General features: G+C 39.0%; 1 protein-coding gene across 5 annotated transcripts in view; it reads left to right on the top strand.

Moving 5' to 3' along the window:
• The window catches only part of ERICH1 (glutamate rich 1), a 121,960-nt gene that overhangs the window by 61,363 nt on the left and 35,815 nt on the right, over positions 1-24,782 (top strand). For 4 of the 5 annotated variants that reach the window (XR_012655486.1, XR_004376183.2, XM_032798252.2 and 1 more), the window contains exon 3: positions 2,237-2,368. The exons of the other annotated variant lie outside the window; for it this stretch is intronic. Coding sequence is in view for 2 of the 4 variants with exons in the window: in XM_032798252.2 (XP_032654143.1) it covers positions 2,237-2,368 (132 nt within the window). In the remaining 2 variants the exon portion in view is untranslated. The remainder of the gene's footprint in view (positions 1-2,236; positions 2,369-24,782) is intronic. 5 annotated transcript variants of the gene reach the window in all.

The raw sequence follows: 24,782 nt of genomic DNA, 5'->3' as shown, positions 1-24,782 counted from the left end.
ACGTTCACAAAAAAATATATTTTTCTAGAAAGGTTTGAGATTCCTGTGATGTTGGTGCTGCAGTTTACTTTAAATCAATATGAGGAAGTAGCTGTCATCACAATTAACTCAATGGAATTTCTTCAACCATTAGACATGTTAGTCTTTCTTCTTGCATATCTATCAGCAACTGTAAGTGCTGAAATCTTATTGTTATGTAATAGCACTCTGGAGTCAAAATATTGACATTCAAAATGACCTTGCAAATTTTATTTAATATTTTGAGTAAAAAATTTTTTTGTAAGAATCAAATCCAAAGTATCCAAGAACATTGCACTGAAAAATTAGCAAACATTGATATTTTTCAATAGAGTGTAACATATTTAAGAACATTCAGATGTCCTTGTCTTTTAATTCTAGCACCGATTAACACTTCATCCTTAATCAACACTGGTGGAGAAAAATCAGCCCCAAGTACTGGCAGTTCAAGGTTTTGGCATCAGAGTAATGAAATGAATTCACTGAAGAATAGTTTAAAATTAATTTTGGTGGGTTTTTTTTTTCCAGAGTGTATAATTAATTAGTTTATATCTTATATCATTATTTCCTTGTTTCCCTTTGTTAGCCTTTAAAACGAAAAGATTTTAATCAGTGTCTGTCAAATGTTCTGGCTTGCTCAAAAAAGCAAATTATTTTCCAACATGCTGTCAGAAATAAATGGTTGCATCCTGATGATGCATGGAACTGTGATACAGCTTTTCTGAAACCTTGAACTCTCTGAAATGTCCTTATTGCTGAGATATAGCACCACAAATCATACTGAAGTTTCTTTATTTTTAAAGAGTATTTTATATGAGACATGACCAACTGCGTGGTTCAGCGATCTGTGTACTTGCCTTTCAGCTAATCAACAGCTGACCTGGTTGATATCCTAATCAAAGCAATTTGATCTTGGAAGAGTGCATCCTCAGCAATGTGTTCCTTTTCTAGATATCCAAATAGTAAAAATACCATCATTGCATAACAATAGTGACAGCCCTGACTGCTGCAGTTTAGTACTGGGTTCAGGGAGAAAAGACACCCCCTTACCCAAATCCCCTGCACCTGACAACCACATTGGCAGTGTCTGCATTTCAGGATCATATGTACTGGTCCTTCTCTTACCCTAAGGGCACAAATCAGTCCAAAAGAACAGAGAAGTAGAGCCAAGGTTCTGCCCCTCACAGTTTGCAGAGACAGCTGGCTGTAGAGAGAATACATTGTATCATTCAGAACAATGGTGCGACTTCCTGAGCCTCCTGGACCTCAGGGAAGGATTGTCCACCCTCAGTACAATTCCTCCTGTAGTCACTCCAAACTTGGCATTTGGACAAATGCAAGTCTAGCCCTCGGTGTATTGAAATGGAATGGTTTCCTCCAATTGAAGCTCAGGGATGCTGTATGGTTACTGACCCACAGCTCAGCTTCTCACTCTCACCCATGTCCCTGTCCTTTCAGTCCTCTGCTCTTGTGAGCTGCTGAACAAAGCTAACCTTCCCATTCTCTAAAGTGGCTATTTTAAGAGGTGCTGCCAACACCACCACCACAAATCTTTCCTATAAAAGATATGTAAATGGAGAACAGTGACTTGCTGGGCACTCTCCTCCCACACAATTCTGCACAGAGCTGAGCCAACCCAGACTGCCATTGTGAACGGAACTATTCAGACCTGGCCTGGTGGTGGTTTTCAGATTCTCTGTGAACCTTTCAGAGCTGCAGCCACATCTGAGAAGTCTCTCCAAACGGGGGCAGTAGAACCCCACTTGTTCCTATTGCTTCATTGTTGTCTCTACTGATGGGAAAGAATTTATTACTCTCCATCCATTTTTTAACAAACACTTAAAAAAGTGTTCATTTCATTCAAAGGGGGAGGAAGTAAGGCAGTTTTAAAAAAATATAACTAAAATGGCTCATTGTGGGGGACACTTCTTCCAAAGCTTAGAAGGAAAGCTCTGAAAATAGGGACAACACGTTTCAGAATAACTTCAGGGTCCTCTCTGATTGTTCTTTAGCAACCACAAAATTTAACCTCCATAGTTTGTTCATCCCAGTTGTTTACAAAATAATTTGACAATTCTCCTTCTTTGAAATGCTCTCTATCTTTTTGACCGGTTTTCCTAGATGTCCTATCGCCATTGTGTCTATGCATGGGTGAAAAACTTGTATGAGCAAATCTATGCCAAAATCAATAGACAGACACTTTGTTTTTACCTTACAGGTAGAGAAAATGAAATCCTGCTTCCAAAGTTATACACAGTAAGTCTCCCTCCTGAAGGCTATGTCCCCGGTAATCCAAGAACAGATAGTCCCACAAATGCTGAAAACTCAGAGAGTAGTGATGATGCAGCAGGTAAGGAATTGCACTAAATGACATTTTTTATAATACATTTTCTTTAAGAAAGATGTGTTAACAACACAATTATCAAGTAAAACCTAACTGGAACAACCAGGTATTTAACGGTTGCTGCCAGTGGATGTCGCTGTTTTGCAACAAAAAGTGGCTTTTCTTAAGATGTGTGTCCACATGGGCTGACTTTCTATCTGAGAATTAAAGAGCCAAATTCAGCACTTGGTGACATCTTTGTAATGCCATAGATCTTAATGAAGTTGCAGAGATGTACCTAAGGATAGAATTTGACTAGCTCCTTCTTTTGTAGCTCAGATGCTCAGATTAGCTGTGCAGTGAAGATGTACTCTAAGAGTTAATTCCTGCTGGAGTTCTCCACAGGCAACCAAGTAGTGGCTGAAGCTCACCACATTGCTGATACTCAAATGCACAAGTGAAATATTAATTCTTTTGAAGTTTATCTCCACCGGTATGGAATCAGGAGTCTGGCTGATCCTTGGAGGTGTGAAGGTGAAGATCCCAGCTTCTAACCTCACGGGATCTACAAGCAGGAGACTGAAACAAAGAACTTGAAAGCCATTAAAAAGAGCAGCCTGGGGAAATGGGTAGGGGAAGGGAGAGAGAGACACTGGAGAGAGAGAGAGAGAAGCAGACTGTATCTTTGACTTAGTCTACTTAGTCAACAGGATGAAATTCAATAAGGACAAATGCACAGTACTTCACGTAGGAAGGAACAATCCGTTGCACACATGCACAATGGGAAATGACTGCCTAGGATGAAGTACTGCGGAAAAGGATCTGGGGGTCAGAGTGGACCACAAGCTAAATATGAGTCAACAGTGTAGCACTGTTGCAAAAAAAGCGAACATCATTCTGGGATGTATTAGTAGGAGTGTTGTAAGCAAGACACAAAAAATAATTCTTCTCTACTCTGCGCTAATTAGGCCTCAACTGGAGTATTGTGTCCAGTTCTGGGGGCCACATTTCAGGAAAGATGTGGACAAATTGGAGAAAGTCCAGAGAAGAGCAACAAAAAATGATTAAAGGTCTAGAAAACATGACCTGTGAGGGAAGATTGAAAAGTGTTATCATGTCCCCTCTCGGTCGTCTCTTTCTCAGACTAAACAAATCCAATTTTTTCAAACACATAAAAGGTTGTTACAAGGAGGAAGGAGAAGAATTGTTCTCCTTAACCTCTGAGGATAGGACAAGAAGCAATGGGCTTAAAATGCAGGAAGGGTGGTTGAGGTTGGACATTAGGAAAAACTTCCTGTCAGGGTGGTTAAGCATTGGAATGAATTGATTAGGGAGGTTGTGGAATCTCCATAATTGGAGATGCTTCAGAGCACGTTACACAAATACCTGTCAGGGACAGTCTAAATAATACTTAGTTCTGCCATGAGTGCACTGGACTGGACTAGATGATCTCTCAAGGTCCCTTCCAGTCCTATGATTTGAGGATTTAAAAGTCAGGCCAACACAGCTACATTGGTCAGTAATGTAAAAAAACACACTCCTGACGACATAACTATGCCAGCCTAACCCCGAGTGTGGACAGAGTTAAGTTCGCAGAAGAATGCTTCCGTCAACCAGCTAACTTAGTTCAAGGAGGTGTGGGCTGTGGAGAGGAGTTCAGAAAAAGTTCTTCTGCTGATGTTAGTTGTATTTACACACTAGGGCGTTATGCTGGAACAGCTAGGCTAATGTAGCTATATCTTGGTCCCTATGAGGCTTGGTCTCTGCCCACAGAGAGAATGAGTGAGGAGTCAAAGACATAGATTACTCTGGAACTGTGACATCAGAAAAAAAAGTTCAGGGTTATCTTTCTCCATATAAAGATTGTGGACAGTCTTTTTCATTAAAAAAATCCATTTATAAAAACAAAATACACACTAGCAAGGTTATTTTATTAAAATTCTGTTGGGATTTAAAAATAAAAACTAATTTTTCAAAACCATTTCTCTTCTTCTAAATTCCCTTTAAGATGGTTGGTCTTCCCTTGTAGGAAACTATTTGAGAACCAAATTTAAATTGTGCACTTTTTTCTTTGTGTTAAATCAGACTCACATTCTGAATAATACACCTATTCTTAATTTATTTTTAAGATTTATTTTAATAACACAGTTGTCATAGGCCAGGTTACTGGGTTTCTACTTTGCAGCGCATATAGTTGAAACTTCTTGTCCTAAGTTTCAAGGCCTTGATGGACAATCTCTGCTGACCCCTTTAACTTGGTCTCCTTTCACGTCCCTTATACAGACAGGTGTACGCACATGCCCCTTTTTCGCATTTCACAAACATGCGTGAATTAGGAATCCCCAGTCTCATGTGGTAATATTTTACAAGTGAAGAAAATGAGGCACTTAGATGACCTGAGAGTAAAACATGGGATAATAAAGAGCACAGGCCTGAGAGTCATCTCAATGCCATATGTTTTAACCATTGGACCATTTTCATTATGATAGCAGTCCTGGACTACTCTGGTTATGTTCCTCATCTGCTGTTAAATATTTAAAAGTGTAACTGAAGCAATATTTGTGCATATTGGGTACTAATATATTTTATAATAATGAAGTATAAAATTTGCAATGGTATCATAGCTCCTCCTTTAAAGATAGTACAAACATTGCATTCAAATTTTTGCAGTGACTGCTTTACTGATTTATGGCTGTTAACTGATGGGTATAGTCACTGTAACTCATGAAAATAAAACATGCCTCTCTCCTCTTAAGCATCCTTTCATTCTTTTTATTTTAAGTGAATAAATGTGTATATCTAATACATCTGTTTCAGTCTGCCAGTTCGGAGCTTACTTTTTCCAGTACTCCAAAATTTTGATTGCAAATATAGTTTCTCAACCTCTTTTTGCAAGAAGTGTTCGCACAGAATCACTCAGTAACTATTCTGACTAATGGAAGGCAATCTCAGATTTATTTGATGCCTCTCTCAAATGTTCAGAAGGAGTCAATTTAGACTCTAATCACTTGTACAATAGTTGATAAATGCAAATGTATTTATTTTTTAACAGATTAATGCTAATCCTACAAAGATTTACCCATATGCCTAATTTTATGCACATGAATAGTCGCACTGAAATGAAGGCATATAAACTTCACCAGCAAAATTTAATCCATGCATAAATCTTTGCAGAATTGAAGCCCTAATCTCAAAGAAGGCTCGGACAATACAGCAAGAACAGTTTAAATAATTGCATGGTGGGGATTTTTCCTTGGGCTTTTTAAACTAGATGTAGTTACAGGCTGTAAAAATGTAATATACATAAAACAAAATTTCTTAAGTGAAAGTAACAGCATCCTGTGATGTGATCCTTAGGGCACACACAAAGCTATCCCATATGACTCCCTTGATGCTCTCTTGCTAACAGAGTCTCAAAGCTCTTAACACCTAAAACATATTGCCTGCTTACTGACATTTTATTGCTGCTAATAGTTTGCCATTTCTAACTTCCTGGCCCAGGAAAGTAACTTTCTTTCTTTCTTTCAAAGGAGCTGTATGAAAATATTTTTAATTAGCCCAAATGAGGGGTTTGTTTAATCAGACACACATCCAGCTAAAGACTTTGCTCAGATGAATAAACATATTGGGCCTGATTCTGGTCTCAGTTATATCCCAATAGTGACTCTCTTGAAGTGTAAAATTACTGTGACAGTGATCAAAACTAGGCCCCAGGTGAAGGTTCATTATTGGGTGCCCATTATTGGGGGGAGGGATAGCTCAGTGGTTTGAGCATTGGCCTGCTAAACCCAGGGTTGTGAGTTCAGCCCTCAAGGGGGCCACTCAGGGATCTGAGGCAAAATCAGTACTTGGTCCTACTAGTGAAGGCAGGGGGCTGGACTTGATGACCTTTCAAGGTCCCTTCCAGTTCTATGAGATAGGTATATCTCCATATATTATATTATGTTTATATTATTATTCATGGATGGCTGATTCTTCATATCAACAGCTATAATGTTGCTTTATAAACATATCTGTTGATATTATAGCTAGATAATTCCTTTGTTATAATATACTGGCAGTGCAGCTACCAATGGCACTATAACACAACTTTGGAAATTAAGATAAAATCTTTTCTGCACATGTAACTCTGTTGCAGCAAACCCTTAAGAATAATTTAGCCAGGCCAGACTCTGTCTGTCGCCACCATCGGATCAAATCAGTTCAAATTGAGGAAGGAGTTCTCTGTTGGCTTAATTCCCACTTTATTTCGTACTTCATCATTTTCTGTTGTTCTGATTGTTTTATCTGGAATTTATGCCAGTAGCAAACAAGACTTCATAGAGGGTGTCATAGTTTAGGGCAACAGTATTTCTCTTCCATGATCCAGCAAGTGCTTCTGCTTTAGACTCCCAGCTCCCCAGATGTCACCTCTATTGAACAGATACACATATCTCTCTCCCTCTTGACCAGGATATTTTCAGGTTGCAGAGTTCTCTGTTTACTCTGTGAATTCCTCAGCAAGAAAGCTTGCTTCAGCTGGCCTGCTTTGCCTTCATTCCACAGAGACAATATACAGCATGGCTGCCCAGAGTTAAATTTCCATACAAATATTTCTAAACAAGCACATCTATTCTTAAGATGAAAACATTACAGAGTAAAAGTATTGAGAATAATAAAAGAACCTACACACGTTAATAAGCTTACCAAAAATCACCCCATCTCCAGCAAGGCTTCTGCCGGGTGAACAGCTCTTCAACCTTCCTTTCCCCTCTCCTCACTCCCCCGTTCCCGCGACCCACCCACGCATCCAGCCCTCCGTCGCTACAAGTTCATAACTACCTTAGCTCAGAACAAGCCCCACCATGAATCTGAGTCATTGCTTTAAACAGCTTAGGTCTTTGATCTGTCCTCCTGTAACAGGGTGGTCAGCAGACTAAAGGTTCAGGACTCCAGAAGGATCCTCAAGGCAAAGCTTCAAAAGGCTGAGTTCTTGTGTAACCAAAGGGTTTACATTTGCATACACCTCCCTCTGGAAATTTCCTGGGACACCCGCTTAACTTTAAAAGTTCACATTGTTTCAACTGGTCCCTTTTGAAGCTCATAATACTTCTACTCCTGGGGGAATTCTGTGCCACTGCACAATGCAGAATTTGTACAGAAATTATTGTTCTGTGCAGAATTTTCTTCCACCAACCTCCACCCCCCAAAAATGGGCTGCAGAGCTACTGGCCACCACTAGGGGCAGCTGGACCTGGCAGAGCCCAGCTCACAAATAGAAGACACTGCCTGGTGGAAGGGGAGGGAGCTGGAGGGTTCTGGGCATCTGTGTTTCCTAGCTACGTCTTGAAGGAAGGAGGCAGTATGCAGGAAATTCCAAACAAGCCTGGGACCCACCATCAGGCTGTTTTTCCCTCTTGATCCCTGGGCTCTGGAAAGGTAGAGAGTGCAAGTGTCTGAGCTGGGGGGACCTACAGCTGGGCTGTGGAGGGGAGGGGTGCAAGTGTTTGAACTGGGGGGGTCCCTGCAGCTGGGCTCTCAGGGGAAAGAGGTGTGAGTGTCTGGCCCCACATATGGACTCTGAGCAGGAGGGGACAGAGAAACAGGAACTGGGTTGTCATAGGAGTTTCTTTAACTTCTACTTCTGAGGGAATTTTTTTTGTATCTGTATTGTTACAGACATAGTTGCTAACAGATATTTTGAAATAAATTACCAAAATAATTGAAATGGGAATGATTATATAGTGTTATTTTGACAAATAAAATATGCAGAATTTTAAAATATTGTGTGCAGATTTTTTATATTTTAGTGCAGAAACCCCCCAGGAGTTCACTTTCCAGAGTTTAGGTTAATCAGATCTCCTCCTTAGAGATGCTACATAAAATCCCACAATAATACATAAATATTTTCATTTTTTATATAGTGAACTCCTAAGATACTTAATCTTAAACTTCATTGAATTAATTCAATAAGGTTTGTCCAGGATATAGCAATATAGAAATTGCCATATCTGTCACAGAGGGTTCATGCCACTAATCCCCTCTTTGGTTATGTCATTGTGTCCAAGTCCCTCCTTCTCAGTATTCCTTGCAGGGGCTGCAAAAAGTGATGAGATGTTACTGTGAGCTGCAATTACTCAGGGAGGAAAAAATGGGCTAGAAAGCCATAGAGCTTTTCTCAAAATTCCAGAATGACTACACAATCCCAGACAATCTACACAAAATCCCAGACCTTGACTACACAAAGTTCTATTTGAATTCTTAGCCTGTTCAGGTGTGTTTAAGAGTGTCTGAAAATAAATACAATCCCATGTGCACAGAGGAATATGTGCCCTCACACATCTGTGTGTGTGCATGCATGATTCTTTGAAAATGTGTATTTATATGATTGCTTTATAGCTCCTAGAATCATAAAATGTGATCATTTCAAGTGAAATACAGGGTGCTATGGGCATGTTGATCAAAATAATTATAGTAACACTCTTTTGAATAATATCTGTAAAATGTTCTCATTCATATCTTTTTTACTGTGATCCTAGTGTATGGAGTGCTGCCATCAGTTTAGGCATTAAATGTAATTTATTTCCTTTAGAAGTGCAACAATAGCATAATGACAAGAGATTAATTGTATTTGGGTACAATATCAATGATAATTGGATTGTAGACTTTTCTAGGTTTATTCCGCTGCAAGGTTGGACAGGAACTAGCTAATGTATTCCTGCAGGTCAATTTGCCTTCTGAGATATTGCCTCCTGAATTTGATGGGTCCTGCTGCTAATCCCACTTTCATTCATCTCAATTTATTTGACCTGTATAGTTTTTTTATGGCCTAATCCAGTGTTCAGTGAAGCCATTGGAATGCCATTGACTTTAAAGAGGGAAGATACAACATCATCAGGCTTAAAAAATAGAAGCAGATAGCCTGGAAAAGACATTTTACTACATAAAACTCAGTCATGGTAAAATGGAATATCAAGCATTTAGATTGAGAACTTAAACACAAACTGTTTTGTTTTATAAATTGAAATAGTTACATATTAAAAATGAAAAAGTATTTGTCAGCTTTGGAGTGTAGCAGGGTCAGCCCTAAGACGCTGCACATCTCTATATCCATTTTTCCTCTTCCTCTTTTCTGTGATAGTTGCCTGGTGGTTGATCTGGCTAGAAGATGAGAATTCTGATTTATGACAGTCTTGTCCAGACTTGAGTCTGAGGAAGAAAAAGAACAATAAAGTATATCTAGGTGAATATCCATCACTCTGTTCGCACATTATTCTAAGTGCTTCAAGCTCTTTTCCCCTATCATGAAGGATAAATAATATACATTGCTACTGTATTTACCCTTAGTTTAATTACATATACATCATTGTGACTGCATAAGTTATTTTCAGGTATTTTGAGGTAAAAAAGCCTTGGGTTTCATCTTGATGCTTCATCTATGATGCTTGATACTTATTTTGTACAGTTCCAATACATATTACAGGATTGTTTGAAGATGACTGGGCTCCGCTGTTGGGTTCCTTCTATAAAAGGTCTTGTGGGGAGGAGGTAGGGTTGTTTTGTTCTTCCATGTAGGTGCTCTTCAAAAACTGTGTTTTCTTTCAAGAGAAACCTGCAACATAGACTCAACAAATAATCTTAAGATTAGGATCTGAGGGCTGGATGCACAAAATACGTTAAGCTTTGTGATACCGAGAGTCATACCACCTGGCTACTAGGCTCCTAGAAAATCACTAATTCACAAAGCCTGATTTAGGTGCCTAGGCTCCTATACAATGAAAAGGGATATTTAGGCACCTTATACTGTGTTTCACAAAAAAACAATATGCTAGAGAGGGAGCCATCTAAGCTATCAAGTGGGAGATGCCATTGAGATGGATGTGTGATAAGACCCACCACTCTCAGACAGAGGCAACTATTGCTGCTAGCAGTTCATGGATGGAGAGGAGGTTGACTTCCCTCATTGCTTGTAGCCTGGTGGTTAGAGTACTCAGTGGGATGTGGAATACCCTGGGTTCAAGTCCCCCATCCCCATGAGGGGGAGAAGGGATTTGAACCCAGGGGTATTCCACATCCCAAGTGAGTACCCTAGTCTCTGGGCTAAAAGTAATGAGGGAGCTCCGTTTCCTCAGCTGTCTTCTGAGAACATGCCTGAGGGGCCCAGTGAGGCAGCCTGTGAGCACAACACAGGCACCCAAAAACATGTCTACCCTGGTTCATTAATTTCTCTGGGCTTAAGTGAGAGGTAGGTGTCCAAATGCCTAGAGAGAGGCAGCAACATGCATGCTCAGAGGCATAAACATTGGTGCCCAAAGAACTTTTACTGCAAAAACTTTTTGGGGCCAAGTGAGTTTAAACACCTTCAGGATTTGGTTGGAGTTTTGTGTATCTCAGTGGTCACAAAAGTGGGACTAAGGCACCTAATATAGGGACTTCAGTTTGTGTACATATTGAAGTATTTGCAGGAAATGGGCCATAGTGATCTAAAGCCTGATCAGTCTTGTTTGATGCATTGTAGGGTTCTAAATAGAAGAAGGAATAGAATAGAAGGAAAAATGCAGAGAAGTTCTTACTTTCTCTTACAAATATTTCTCTGTGTTCACTTTGATATTACATATTTTTAAACTCACGTAGCTAACTTTCTTTTAGCACTAGACTTAATGCTTTCTGACAAGGGCATTAACACAAACTTCAATGTTGAAGCTATAGATAAGCTATCATCCATCAAATTCTGGTAGCTAAGTCAATATCTTCATAGCTTCAAGCTCTTTAATTTTGATCTCTGACTCTGCTAATTTTTTTCTATATTATCTCTTTACTTAAATATTCTTCTCCAGGATAAGCCCCTTGCAATGCACCATCTTGTTTATAAGAGAATTCTGCATGAAAGCAGAGCAACGAGAAGTTACATTATCATATATTCAATTACTCTGACTTAGTACACAACATTAGCTGAACTTTTTTTTAAGCTAATGTACTAGAGTTGAACTGCAGACCTTTGATTTCTTATTTCAAGGTAGGTTAAACAATAATGCTGTACCATGCAAAAAAAGTTAACTGTTTTTGTTAAATTTAACTCCCTCTCCTCAAAAAGATAAACCTTAAAAAGAGCAGTTGTTCCAATATGTTCAGTAATGCTCTCCATGAGAGCCTGTCTGTCATAAACAATGATAGCGTATAACATGTAAAGTAACTTTATCATGCTTGGTGTGAAGCACAGGGATCTACTCTCTCTGTGAAGTGCATTCACATCAAGTTTATTTTTTGTGTCGTGCTAAGTGTTTTCCTGGATGCAGGGTAGAACAGATCCCTGTGCCAGAGATCTTAGATTCTAAAAAGACAGCATGCACCCAAGAGAATAGGGGAACCTAGATCAGCGGATAGATAAAGTGGCAGGTTTTTTTCTTCCTTATGTGGTCACCCCTGTTTTATTCCTGCCCCAATCTCAGTTATGTATTTCCTGTTTTTTAAACTGAAATGTTGTGTATGTAATCTGTTATTACTGCCAACATGATGATGAGCTACATAATCTCAAGTGAGATGAGACCATATACCATTCTTTCAGTGTAGGAGAGTAGGGCCAGATTGTGGCTTGACCTATCCACTCACATAAGGCCCACCCAAAGGAGATAAGTTCTGCATTTCCCCCACTGTAAGCAGGTGGACAGAAAGCTGTGGGGAGTAGGTGCAGCCATGGCTTCACCCTCTCCATGTGCTAGCCAGCATATGTGAACTATCATAATCTCTAACTGGTATTCAAGCAAATAGCTTTGCTGGCTGGCACATTGGGAGTAAGTAACTACTGGAGATGAAAAAAACCCAGTAGTTCTGCACCAGGATGCTGGGGCAGAGAGGGAGAACATAAAGATGTCCCTCATCATACTTTTTCCATACAGTAGAACCTCAGAGTTACTAACGCCTTGGAAATGGAGTTTGTTTGTAACTCTGTAATATTTGTAACTGAAGAAAATATTATGGTTATTCTTTCAAAAGTTTACCATTGAACTTTGACTTCATACAACTTTGAAACTTTATATGCAGAAGAAAAATGCTGTTTTCCCTTTTTTTAATAGTTTGTTTAACACAGTACTGTATCTGCCTTTTTTTTTTTTTTTGGTCTGTCTTTGCTGCTGCCAGATTGTGTACATCTGGTTCCAAATGAGGAGTGTGGTTGACCGGTCACTTTGTAACTCTGGTGTTTGTAACTTTTGAGGTTCTACTGTAAATAAGTCAGTTAAATATAAGGATTTATCCCAAAGAATTCTTAGGGCAGTAATTTGATCCTGTTAAACAATAATTTTTTTATATTTCAGGGAATGGTGATTGTTTCACAGGTCTCCCCAAAAATATTAGTCAGATCTATTTGTAAAACATTCAACCCTCATTGAAATGGGGATTTTGCTGCCCATGGCTTACTCAGGTAGCTGCTGCTTCTTGTGCATCTATTAGGGTTGATTTGTTCAAGAAGATCTGGTGCAGGCATGCAAGGAAGGCTTAGTAATATAAAACTCTGTTGTTGAGGAGATTCATGTTTGAATCATGTGCTTGGCCACTTGCTCACTAGGTTTATTAGAACTTGGAGTGAGTGTACAGAACCAGGGCACCCCACACCTGTAGGGAGGAAGAGGGTTAGCCTTGCCACACAGCAACAAGCCTGTTTGATTGATCAGTAATAGTGTTTGAGTACAAATGAATATTGCAGCAATATGGAGCTTATGCTGAAACCAGGAGGGAAAAGAACTAAGGGGAATTGACAAAAATCTTCAGGAAGGTAAATGAAGTTGGACTCTTACTACTCCTCCCTCTACCCTCTTTGTCCCATATTTGTATTTTTTGTCCCTACCTTCTTTTATGCTGTATAATGTAAACTGGACTGTGCAAGCTGTCGTCGACGTTGTGACCTTGAACAAGTCATTTAATCTTTCTGGCCTGGTTTCAGCAGTGCATTTAAGCATGTGCCTAAGCCTTATTGAAGTCAATGAAACTTACAAATGTGCCTAAAATTAAGTGCTTTGTTAAACTGGGGCCTCTGTGTTTCAGATTCCCATATGTAACATAGGTATTAGAATACTTGTCCACTTTTGAGAAGCACTTTGAGATCTATGGTTGAGAAGCACTCTCCAAGTGTGTGTGATTCTTTACTACAGTAACCTGAGATGATCTTGTGGAAGAACAGATTGGTCAAAATCCAGAATTATAGTTTGTTTTTAAAAGTATAATTTGAGAGCGTCTTGGAATCTTGACTCAACCACAGTTACTTTTGCTTTCAGTTAATTTAAAATGTCTTGGAATCTTTTGCTTTCAGTCTTGGAAACTTTTGCTTTCAGTTAATTTAAAACGTCTTGGAATCTTGACTCAACCACAGTTACTTTTGCTTTCAGTTAATTTAAAATGTAATTTAAAATGTAATTAATTTAACATATAATTCGGTCATGACAATGCCTATAATATATTATTCAGTAAAGCATAGAGATAATTATAATATTTCCGCTCTTGGATACTCTCTCCTTGTCAACATTTATTGTCCTTGGACTGATGAGAGTTTGAGATTAGTATTCGTTTATCTATTTTTCTGTGTGTGTGTGTGTGTGTGTATTTATGTATGTATATATATAATGTATGTGTGTATATATATGTTAGATCTTAAAAGATATAATATTAGAGGCAGAGGCCGGCGCCCCAGGCCCTTTAAGTTGCTGCTAGAGCTCAGGGCTGACCCCTGAGGCCACGCCCCTTCCAGAATTATGAACACCTTGGGAATGGAGGTTGTTCATAACTCTTAACAAAACATTATGGTTGTTTTTTCAAAAGTTTATAACTGAACATTACAGCTTTGAAACTTTACTATGCAGAAGAAAAATGGTGCTTTTAACAGCCTTAATTTACATGAGCAAAGCACAGAAACAATTTCCTTTCCTTGTCAAATCTTTTTTAAACTCTCCCTTTATTTTTTTAGTAGTTTGCATTTAACACAGTACTGTAGTATATTTTTTTTTTTTTTTTGGTCTCTGTTGCTGCCCGATTGCATACTTCCGTTTCCAAATGAGGAGTGTGGTTCATTACTCTGAGGTTCTCCTGTATAACTTCCTTCCTCATCACAGAATCCAGATGTTTTTTGCCCTTAGAAAGGAAAAAAAAAAAAAGGACCATATACTTTTAAAGGGAACCTACAAACAAAATCACATTTAATTTAGGATTGTATTGAGAATGTCCTCAATAGTAAGGGTAAGAGGAGCATTCAGAGTTTTATTTGACTTAAATTTAACATAATACTGTAGTCTGTTTTTTGAAACCCATGATGTGTCCAGACTCACTAATTTCTTTTCCATGGAATGGCAGTAGGCAGGTGATATCCAGTTTACCACAGATTTCTTTGCAATTGCAACTGGTTTATAAGGGACAGGGATTTTTCTCATCTCACACCCCATACGCTTCTTTTTTAACTGTTTTTTTTTTAAATAAACCTTTTTATACTCTATCAGCTTGATTCCACAAATGCCTAGTTACAGGAGTTGTTCCTTCTTATGAGCTATTATGGATTTGTAGGATGGGGACCGTATTTATTTATTTATTTATTTTAAGTAAGTAATACTCTTTAAAAAAACAAAACTGGAATTTGACTTACTCTGCATGTCCAATAGGTCAACGAGCAAGTAACAGTGATAAATGGTGGCTGTGGCTTTCCTGGGACATTGAGAGGTCAGGGGAGAAAATGGTAAACGCGTTTGTGTTTAATGTTCCAGCTCGCAGGTTATTTTTGGACATTCAGCCTGTAATTCTCACCATATTCAAATAATTAAAAAACAATCTATCACATTTTAATCAAGAAGTCAGTACTTTTTGCTTATTGTAAAACTCTAGGTTTTTGGACCTGACTTACAGTCAGGATCTTGCTTGTAGAAATTAATATATGGCTAATGTTTTCTAATTAGCAATTGCTTCTAAACTGTCAAGACCTCTTATATTTGCCATCCTGGGAATGCAGACTAGGGCAACAATGACACTTACATTGAGGCCCTTAATGCAAGTCTCCCCTGGATGCTGATGATGTATTTAGATTAATCAATAGCTACACAAAGCTTGGTGTCTATGTGGTTAGTGACTTTCTCCTGTATAGTCAGTTTCTTTTACTTAAGTGTACTTGACATTTTGTAATTTGTTGCAGAATAAGGAGCATCACTAACTGCTAGAAATGTTAGAAAACTTGGAAGAATTGTCTGAGAAATTTGGGCTTTCAAAGTGTCTCTCCTTGAAGATCCTTGTTAGTTAGCTCTCTAATGCAATTCTTCCTTTTGCAATACTGTACCTTTTCCCACATATATCATACTAATGGATGCAATCACTGCTATCATTTTTAGATGAAATGTTAATCAGGCAGCTTTATTCAAAGAGTTCAAATAAATACCCAGTGTTTGATTAGTCTTTCTTATTACATTTTGTCTTGAGTTCATGAGGAACTCAAGGTCTGATGGTGATCACACACTGTTGTAAATCAGGAGCAGCATCACTTAAAGGAGCAGCATCACTTAAATCAGTGGGATTACTCTAGTTTTATGGTGTTGAGTGGGATCTGAATCAAGTATTCTGCTTGCTTGAAAGTTATCTGGGTGGTGGAGAACTTGTCTTTACTAGTCACTTCCCAGTTCTGCTAAATTTGGAAAGGTAAAGGAATATAGGGGTCAGTTTTTAAAACTTACTAATATGAGGCCTGACTTGACCACCATTTATTAAGGCTCCAATGCAGCAACTTTAAGCATGTTCATTTCAAGGGGATCAGTCAATGCTTGTATTTGGATATGTGCTTATGTACCTTGCTGAAGTAGAGCCTAGATGAGTAGTACTCGTGGGCTACTCCAGGTGAAAAAAGGGCATCACTCTGTCATGATCAAGCTTGTGAACGTCTCCAGACTGACACATATCTTCTGAACCCAGTAAAGCTTTGCCTCACTATTCAGTCAATGTACTATAACTTTGACATGCGAGTATAACGGCGATTTTTGGTGATGCATATTGCTGTCCACTAGGACCTGAAAACAAACTTTTATTTCAAATGAAAACAAGTCTAAATCTCATGTAGATGAGTATGAAACTTACTGCGGAATTGTGCCATCCAATGAGAAAATGTTCAAGTTTCCCCCCTCAAAGTATAAGTTTGTGTGTAGCATAAGTATCGTTCCATTCATAGCCCTCACCATCTGTAGCATCTCCACAACCACATGTATCCTGGTAAGAAGTCTTGAGCTTCTACATACTATTGACTTTTTAAGCTGCTATTCCAAGTGGAGATAGACATTGTTCTTACAGCAACTGTAAATACAGTAGGCCTTTTCAGGAACCTAGAAAGATAGGATTTCTACCTAGAGAGCTAGCTTGATGTCAGTTAAAGACCATAAACATTAGGGTGGGGGATGTGGTAAGGAAAGGCAAAGATTACAGCAATGTTATCATACAGTGATTTAGTTTAGGCTTGGGCATAAATGGTTCAATGGAGATTTTAAAATTATATTTATACAGTACTGGTTCACTTTGTGTATGCATTGGAGAAAAGTGAGTCTTGAAGACTTGAATGACAGAAGAGTAGGTTATAAAGTATTTGGAGCCAGGACTATGAATGTGAAGAGATGGAAAGAAACACCACCATTACCACCCCACACATGTAGTGAAGAGACATTTAAATGCTGTTTATGGCATTTACATTGTTTTATTTAGCTCTGTGTAATATATTTCTCCCTTCACCATCTTTTTGCCATCCTCAATTAAATTCTTAGTTTCTCAAAGGACCTGACTGGCCTGTCTCACTCACATTCCTGTAAATCAGGAGTAGCATGGAGTCAGTGGATCTACATGGGTATCAGACTGGGGTAAGTGGGAGGAGAACTGAGGCTTTTGGCTGACTGTTCTAAATTATATATTTCAGTGTTTCCAAGCTTGTTTGGTTAAACATTTCCCCCCTTATGATAGGTTGTGCCTATCAGCCGCTTTGTGCTTTCACACTATGCCATGGTTCAGTGGCAGTGTCTCACCAATTTTTTTCTCCCTTTCCTGGTTTTTTTCTCATTCTTTCTTCTATCTTATACTTTTTCTATCCTGCCCCCCGCCCACTCAGTCTCTTTTCCTCTATAGACTGCTGCTATATATTCTTTCTTCCCCTGCAGCTGGTACTGCAGGCTTCCTGTTGTCATAGTGATAGCAGGCAACTTGTAGGAAGGGGAAAGGAAGAAAACATGCAGCTTTTGGCTTGTTGTGGGGACCCACAGAGGAGGACAGGCACATGGACCTGCCTCAAGGTCCACCTCATTCAAACCCCTAATGCTGCTTGGAACTCTAAAGGTGATAGAACATACCAGCAGCATGATACAATGAATAGGGCCCTGGACTGGGAGTCAGAAATCCTTAGTTCTGTTTGCTGTGACCGACTTTGAGTAGTTTGCTTCACCTTTCTCTGCCTCAGTTTCTCTGTCTGTAATATGGAGATAATTATTCTAATCCTCCTTTTATAGATCTTTACAGAGAACTTTACAGATTATTATTCATACATGGTAGTCTGATTTTGGCATCAGTTGCCCTCTATCTACTAACCTTCCAATATCACCACTGAATGGTATATTATTTCTCTTACTCACCTAGGCCCACGTGTCCACTGGTACACATCTAATTATGCTCTCTGTTTTGCGCACACCAGGCTCAAGCATATGACCCTGAGCCACTGCTACCCCAAAAATATACATGTGTGAGATGAGGTTGTGCTGGGTCATGTAGGTTTACGCATACATTTGGAAGCTTGTGCACCTATGACAGGTACAATCATTTAAGTGCACATATACTTGAAACTGTGGCTCTTACTGTCCAACCTAACTTATTCCAATGGACTTGTTCCAGTTCTCTCTCATCATTTAAAAAAAGGGTGGGGGGAAGCATTGTGAGTGAATTTTCTACTATTGTTGATTTTATAACTACCTAAAGGCTCCAATCAAGATCAGTGACCCATTGTGCTAGACATTTTATCAAAAAAGCAAAGAGACTGTCCCTGACCTGAAGAGCTTACAGTTTAAGGCATGATTCAACAAGTTTGTGTAACAATCTGTCTGAATAATATGGGGAAGGAAGATGAGAGCAACAGGAAAAAGAATGGGCCTTTACATAAACCAGCCATGTGCATAATGTGTGTTCTCTTTTAATAATGTATGTTACATCATAAGTTAGAGAAGACAATGCTGAGGCAGTCTCCATAGGAATGCCCACTGACCTCTGCTAGAAGATAGAATCATGCCAATCCAGCGATTTCCTTTTTATTGTTGTCTCATTCTACTTGCTGATATAACTATAATGGCCCTTTGTAGGGTCATGGCCACAGGTTGTTACTGCTTTTAGGAACTGGTTCAGTTCTCTCCCAGGTTAGGATGGTGCTTTAAATGTCTACATCACTGACTTCTACCAGCACAGATTAGTAACGACTGAAAGTCATTGCTGTTAAGTGCTGTTGGGTGATCTGTGTGAAATGAGTTGCTAGTGGACAGTCATACTCAGTACAGCATTCAGCCTTTAAAGTTGACTTAATCAGCACTTTGTAGTAGTGTTGGTCCCAGGATATTAGAGAGTCAAGGTAGGTGAAGTAATATCTTTTACTGAACCAACTTCTGTTGGTGAAAGAGGAAAGCTTTCAAGCTATTTAGACCTCTTCTGGTCTGTGTAGCTCAAAAGCTTGTCTCTTTCACCAACAGAAGTTGGTCCAACAAAAGATACTGATCAGCACTGTTGTGGGTCATGGGTTTTTGTTTGTTACTTTGTTTTGTTTTTTGAGATACTCAGATGCAGTGAAAAATGCAAGGGTTAAATGGATATAAAAACTCACTTTTATGAATTATCTGTCTGGAGCAGGGTTGAAGTTACATTTGAGTGGGGTGGTATATTCCAAAAAGTTACTTAGTTGCTGTATTTATTATACTTGTTCTCTAAATAAATAATATCTGTGCCCTGATTATCTCTCATCTTGCTGTTGTAATGTATTCCTATCCTGCTCTCCATGACTAATATGGTACTATCCAAAATGAATCTGCTGAAATTCGTTCTTTCCCATGGATCAAATCACATCATGTCCTTCTTCCAATTCCTTCACTAGCTTTCCCTTTGGACGCTGTACCAAGTTTGAACTGCCTGCAATGCCTTGCGCTACTCTGCCCGAACCAATGTCTTGGATCTTGTTTCTTATCATGTTGCTAACTCCAGTTATGTCTCCCTTACCATCCCATTCATTTCTTTTTCTTGTTCGTATTTCGTTGTTGCTTTCAGTGCTTGTGGCTACAGAATTTGCTGGGGTTTTTTTTAATTGAACAACCTCCTGATCTTGTACACCACACAACTTTATGAGCGTAAAAAACTCCAATTTTTCTAACTGCTGTGCTTTATAGGTTTGTAAATTTCATGTCCATTGTTGTAAAAGCTGGTGTGTTTGGAATAGAACTACTAGTGACTTGGGACCAGATCATGGCCTGTTCTGAGAATGTAACTGAGTATGTTACTCCTCAGCAGAGCTCTGGTAACATGCCAGTCAGTGCCTGGGAGCACACCCAGCATCAGGTATAGAGTGAGTGCCATACATATATATCACCTATTTCCTAGGTTCAGCGGGGAGCCAGGAGGCAGATTATGACTAAGCATCAATCTGCTTCTAGGCTTGTTTGACAGTATGCAGCCACATACACAGGCCTTTTATGGCACAGTCACAATTTAGCCCTTGATAAAGAAAGCCAATAACTTCAGTGGCTGGACCCATAGTTCACAAGCTGCTGCAAGAAACTTAGTTGCTTGGACCCAGTGTGATGATGCTATATTTCAAAAACTTCTCTGGAAGTTCTGATTGGTTCAAGCATGTTGCTACCTATGGGCCATATAGTCAGCTAGTGTAATCATCATAGCTTCATTGAAGCGAATGGTGCAATGCCAGTGTCCACCAGCTGGGAATCTAGCTGTATGTGTCTGCAGTGGTAAAATCAGCCTTTTCCCACTTGTGAATCATTGCCAATATCCAACTGTTCCCTTTCTTTGTTGATGCAGAGACTTTGATCCATGCCTTTGTGGTGTCCTCTTGGATCAATTATTATAATGCTTCACTTGGCATTCTAACCTATTTGTTTAATAGGTTTCAATTTAGCTTAGATTTTGAGTAGATTTAAGAAGTTCAGATTTGAGTCTGTCTTAGCTCAATTGAACTATCAACCTAGTTCAGTCTTTCATTAATTCTAACTAACTTTGCTTGTATACCTTATAAATAAGGATCAAGTTACCTTCCTGAGTAACTCCTTACTTTCCCGCTTGGTTGATGGTTGTTGGCAAGAGCTTCCTTGCAGTTTCGCCTGGAAAAATGTTTCTCTACATTATTTTGCTGAGGGCATGTGAGAAATACAGTAGAACCTCAGAGTTACGAACACCAAAGTTACAAACTGACCAGTCAACCATGCACCTTATTTGGAACTGGAAATACACAATCAGGCAGCAGCAGAGACCAAAAAAAGGGGAAATACAATACAGTACTGTGTTAAATGTAAACTATTAAAAATAAAGGGAAAGTTTTAAAAAAAAGATTTGACATGGTAAGGAAACTGTTTCTGTGCATGTTTCATTTACATTAAAAGCAGCATTTTTCTTCTGGATAGTAAAGTTTCAAAGCTGTATTAAGTCAATGTTCAGCTGTAAACTTTTGAAAGAACAACCATAATGTTTTGTTCAGAGTTGGGAACATTTCAGAATTACGAACAACCTCCATTCCCGAGGTGTTCGTAACTGTGAGATTCTACTGTGTGTTGCTTTTCTAGCCATTGTGAACCTGCTTTGTGGAACTAGTTGCTTCCTTTGGGCAGATATGCCAGGCCCCCACCAAAATAATACTAGAGGATTGAAGTTTCCCAGAAATATTTCGTTAGTGGGTATTTACTAAAAAGCTGCGTGTGTGACACTTTAATAGGGAAGGAGAGTGGAGGTGGCGTAGGTTTGAGAAAGTTCAGGTGGAACGCTGGCTTAGGTATCAGTGTTCCTGTACAACATGTTTAATCCCCAATACACAGAAATTACTGCGTATTGTTGTTCTGTTGTATTTCTGACAGATAACAATTACACTGTCACCGTGTCAGATATAAAATAAAGCAAAGATTTTCATAGTAGTGCTTGAGCAATAGAGTGATAATATAGCAAAGGTACAAGTAGTTTCTATGAACATCTAATGATTTGTACTTTTTGTCACGTAGTCTGGAGTGGCTCAAAACTGTGAGTGTATGTTTCAGAGCAGACTGTCAGAAAACAAGGACCGACATCCCAAATGATAGATTTATTAACTAAGAAAAGGAAATTAGAATTATTGCGAGGTTAAAGCAGGTAAACTCTATGCACAGGTGAGTCACAGTTTGTAACGTCAAATTATGGCAGTGATATAATAAACTGACAGTTTTCCAGAAATCTTTCAAGGCTACCCAGAATAATTCTGGGAATCTCCATCTTCTCGATCACTTATTCTGCCCTGTTAGAATCTAAACAGTGCAGACTTACAGGATTTTCTTTTGAATCCATATTTATATCTTCATAAGAAGGTCCCTCAATTCCAGTATCCTGTCTTCCAACAGTGGCCAATGCCAGGTGCCACGAAGGATATGAACAGAACAGGTAACATCAAGTGATCCATCCCCTGTCACCCATTCTCAGCTTCTGGCAAACAGAGGCTAGGGACACAGGAGACAAGCTGACAGTCTCTCTACACATGTGACTTTTTCCTTTGATAACAGTGAGTGAGGACAGCAAATAGAATTTTGATCTTTGACCATATACATAATGGCCACTTGCTCTGAAGTTAGCATTTTCTTTTAAAGTGGTAAGTTCTTCATTAGCATTTCACAAGATTTATTTGATGGGTAATTTAGTTAAATGTTTGTTACTACATTATGACATGAATGCACAAGTGAAAACAATGTATTTAACGTTACAGTTCATAAAACTAATGGGAACACCCAAAACACTTACACATTTACAATCTCACTGATCTAATATACGAGTGAATTGACCTGAATACACTCTAGTGTGACCTGGTCAGCCAGCATTGCACCTTCCTAATAAGCACTTCATAAATGTATATTTTGATCCATTCCAAATATATCATGAGTTAGGGCATTTAGCCAAATGCATTTCATGTCATTGTCCCAAACAACTGAGGCAGCTTCAAATCTAGCCTTGCAATGATTTATGTATCATCTCTATGTATTCATAGAGTTTAAGGCCAGAAGGCGCTATTAGCTCATTTAATCTGACCTCCTATATGTCATAGGACATTAAATTTAATCTGATTACCCTTCTGCTGAGTGCAGTAACTGACTTGTGTTCAGCTTAGAGCTGGACCTTTTCCCATCTTATACAAATATTCGTGATTTCAACATCTCTGAGTGGAGAGATACTCCTTTTCTCCTCAATAGTCCAGTGATTATATAAACACCTAGGATGGGGGAGAATCAGTTTCAGGTCCCTCTTTTGCCTGAATTGGAACAAGGACTTGAACATGTGTATCCCAGATGAGTGCCCTGACTACTTGGCCATTACAAGGGTGTATGTCTCTTTCTCTGATTTTGACCGGAAATTCCATCCTGGGCCTGGGAAAATTTCCTGACAAAAATGTTATCTAAATTGATTCATTTCAGGGAAGAGTTTTGGTTCTTGTATTCTATGATAAAAAACTTTTTTGTCAGGAAATTCCCAACCAGCTCTAGTTTAACTAAAGCATGTCTTCTAGAAGGTCATCCAGTTTTGATCTGAAGACATCATGTGATGGAGAATCCACCACTTCTCTTGGTAGTTTGTTCCAATGATTAATCATCCTCACTGTTTAAAAATTTTAGCCTTATTTCTAATTTGAATTGGTGTACTTCAGCATTCATTGGATCTTGTTATACCTTTCTCCATAGACTAAAGATCCCTACAGTATCTGCTAGTATTTGGAGAGGGCGTTGAGGTACAGAAATTGGAACAGTGTGATGATAAAGCAGTGCAGAGAGGCAGACAGCAATTGTTGCTGCCTACATTATTAATAATAAATAAAGCCTATTTCTTATGTAGCACTTTTAATGAGTAGCTCTTAAAGCTCTTCATTATCTTTTAATGTATTTATCCTCACAGCACTCCTGTGAGGTAGGAAAGCATTATTATCCTCATTTTACAGATGGGGAACTGAGACATAAAGAAGCTAAGTTACTTACCTAAAGACACATAGGAAGTCCATGGTAGAGCAGAGAATTGAACCAAGGTCTCCTACAAACTGGCCACTCCCCTAACTACTGAACCATCCTTCCTCTCTAGCTTTTCCTCTTCCTTCATGTCTGAGTTGGGACACAATTGTGTGTAGCTGGTGCCTTGAAGGTGGACTTATCCTAGTGAAGCTTTGCTTTTATTTTTGAACAAAGTACACAAGAACTAATGTCGTCGTCGTCATCATCATGTTCCCATTACGCCTCTGGCATTTTAGGGCAGCAACAAAGCTCCTCCACTCCTGTCTGTTTCTGGCAAGTTTCAATGGTTCCCCTGATGTGCGTCAGATTTTTCAACTCGGCTTCCACAGCTCTTTGCCATGTTGTTTTTGGGCGGCCTCATTTTCAGTTGCCTTTAGGAGTCCATCTTATTGCTACTCTGGTGATGGAATCAGATTCCATCCAAAGCACATGGCTAATCCATCTTCAACGCCTCCTGGCAATGATGGTGCTCATACCCTCTTGGCTCCATTGTGTCAGTAAATCTTGGTTTGAGATTGTTCTGAGCCAAAAGATTTTTCTGAGGCAGGTTGTATGGAATGAAGACAGTTTGGATGTGTCATGCTTTCTCATTCCCCAGCATTCTGCACTGTAAAGTAATGTTGAAAGTACACAGTTCTGATGAATCTTGAGTTTGGTTTTGCTGTTGTATTTTGATGTTCTCCAGACTGTATTTAAACTCCTAAAGGTGTTCCTGGCTTTACTGGTTGTGTTCCAGATGTCCTGGCTTGTTCCATCATCCTGGCTGATGGTGCTGCCCAAGTATATGAATTTTTCTACATTGGTGAGAACATAATCCTCTATCCGTACTGGTGATAGTGAGGCAATATTAAAGGTCATGATATCTGTCTTATTGAGATTGATTTTCAGTCCAATTTGATGGCTGAATGCATTGAGTCAAGTTGTTTTTTCTTGTATATGGTGTTGGGTATGTGATAGGAGAGCCAAGCGAGATCATCTGCAAAGTCCAGGTCTTCAGGAGATGAGAAGGGTGTCCATTTAATGACTCTTGGAATGTCTTCTGTTGTACGCTGCATTACCCAGTCAATGGCAATGTTGAAGAGGATTGCAGACATCACACACCCCTGACACATTCCTGTTTTGACTTAAAAACTGAGCTCCTGTGATCAACACTGCATTTAAAGTTGAAATAAAAGCTTTTCATGATGTTGATTATACAGAGA

This window comes from Chelonoidis abingdonii, chromosome 3 (assembly GCF_003597395.2).
Source record: "Chelonoidis abingdonii isolate Lonesome George chromosome 3, CheloAbing_2.0, whole genome shotgun sequence".
In the NCBI taxonomy this organism is placed as follows: Eukaryota; Metazoa; Chordata; order Testudines; family Testudinidae; genus Chelonoidis; species Chelonoidis abingdonii.
Note: the sequence above shows the minus strand (reverse complement) of the source record. Positions and strands in the feature narration are given on the sequence as shown.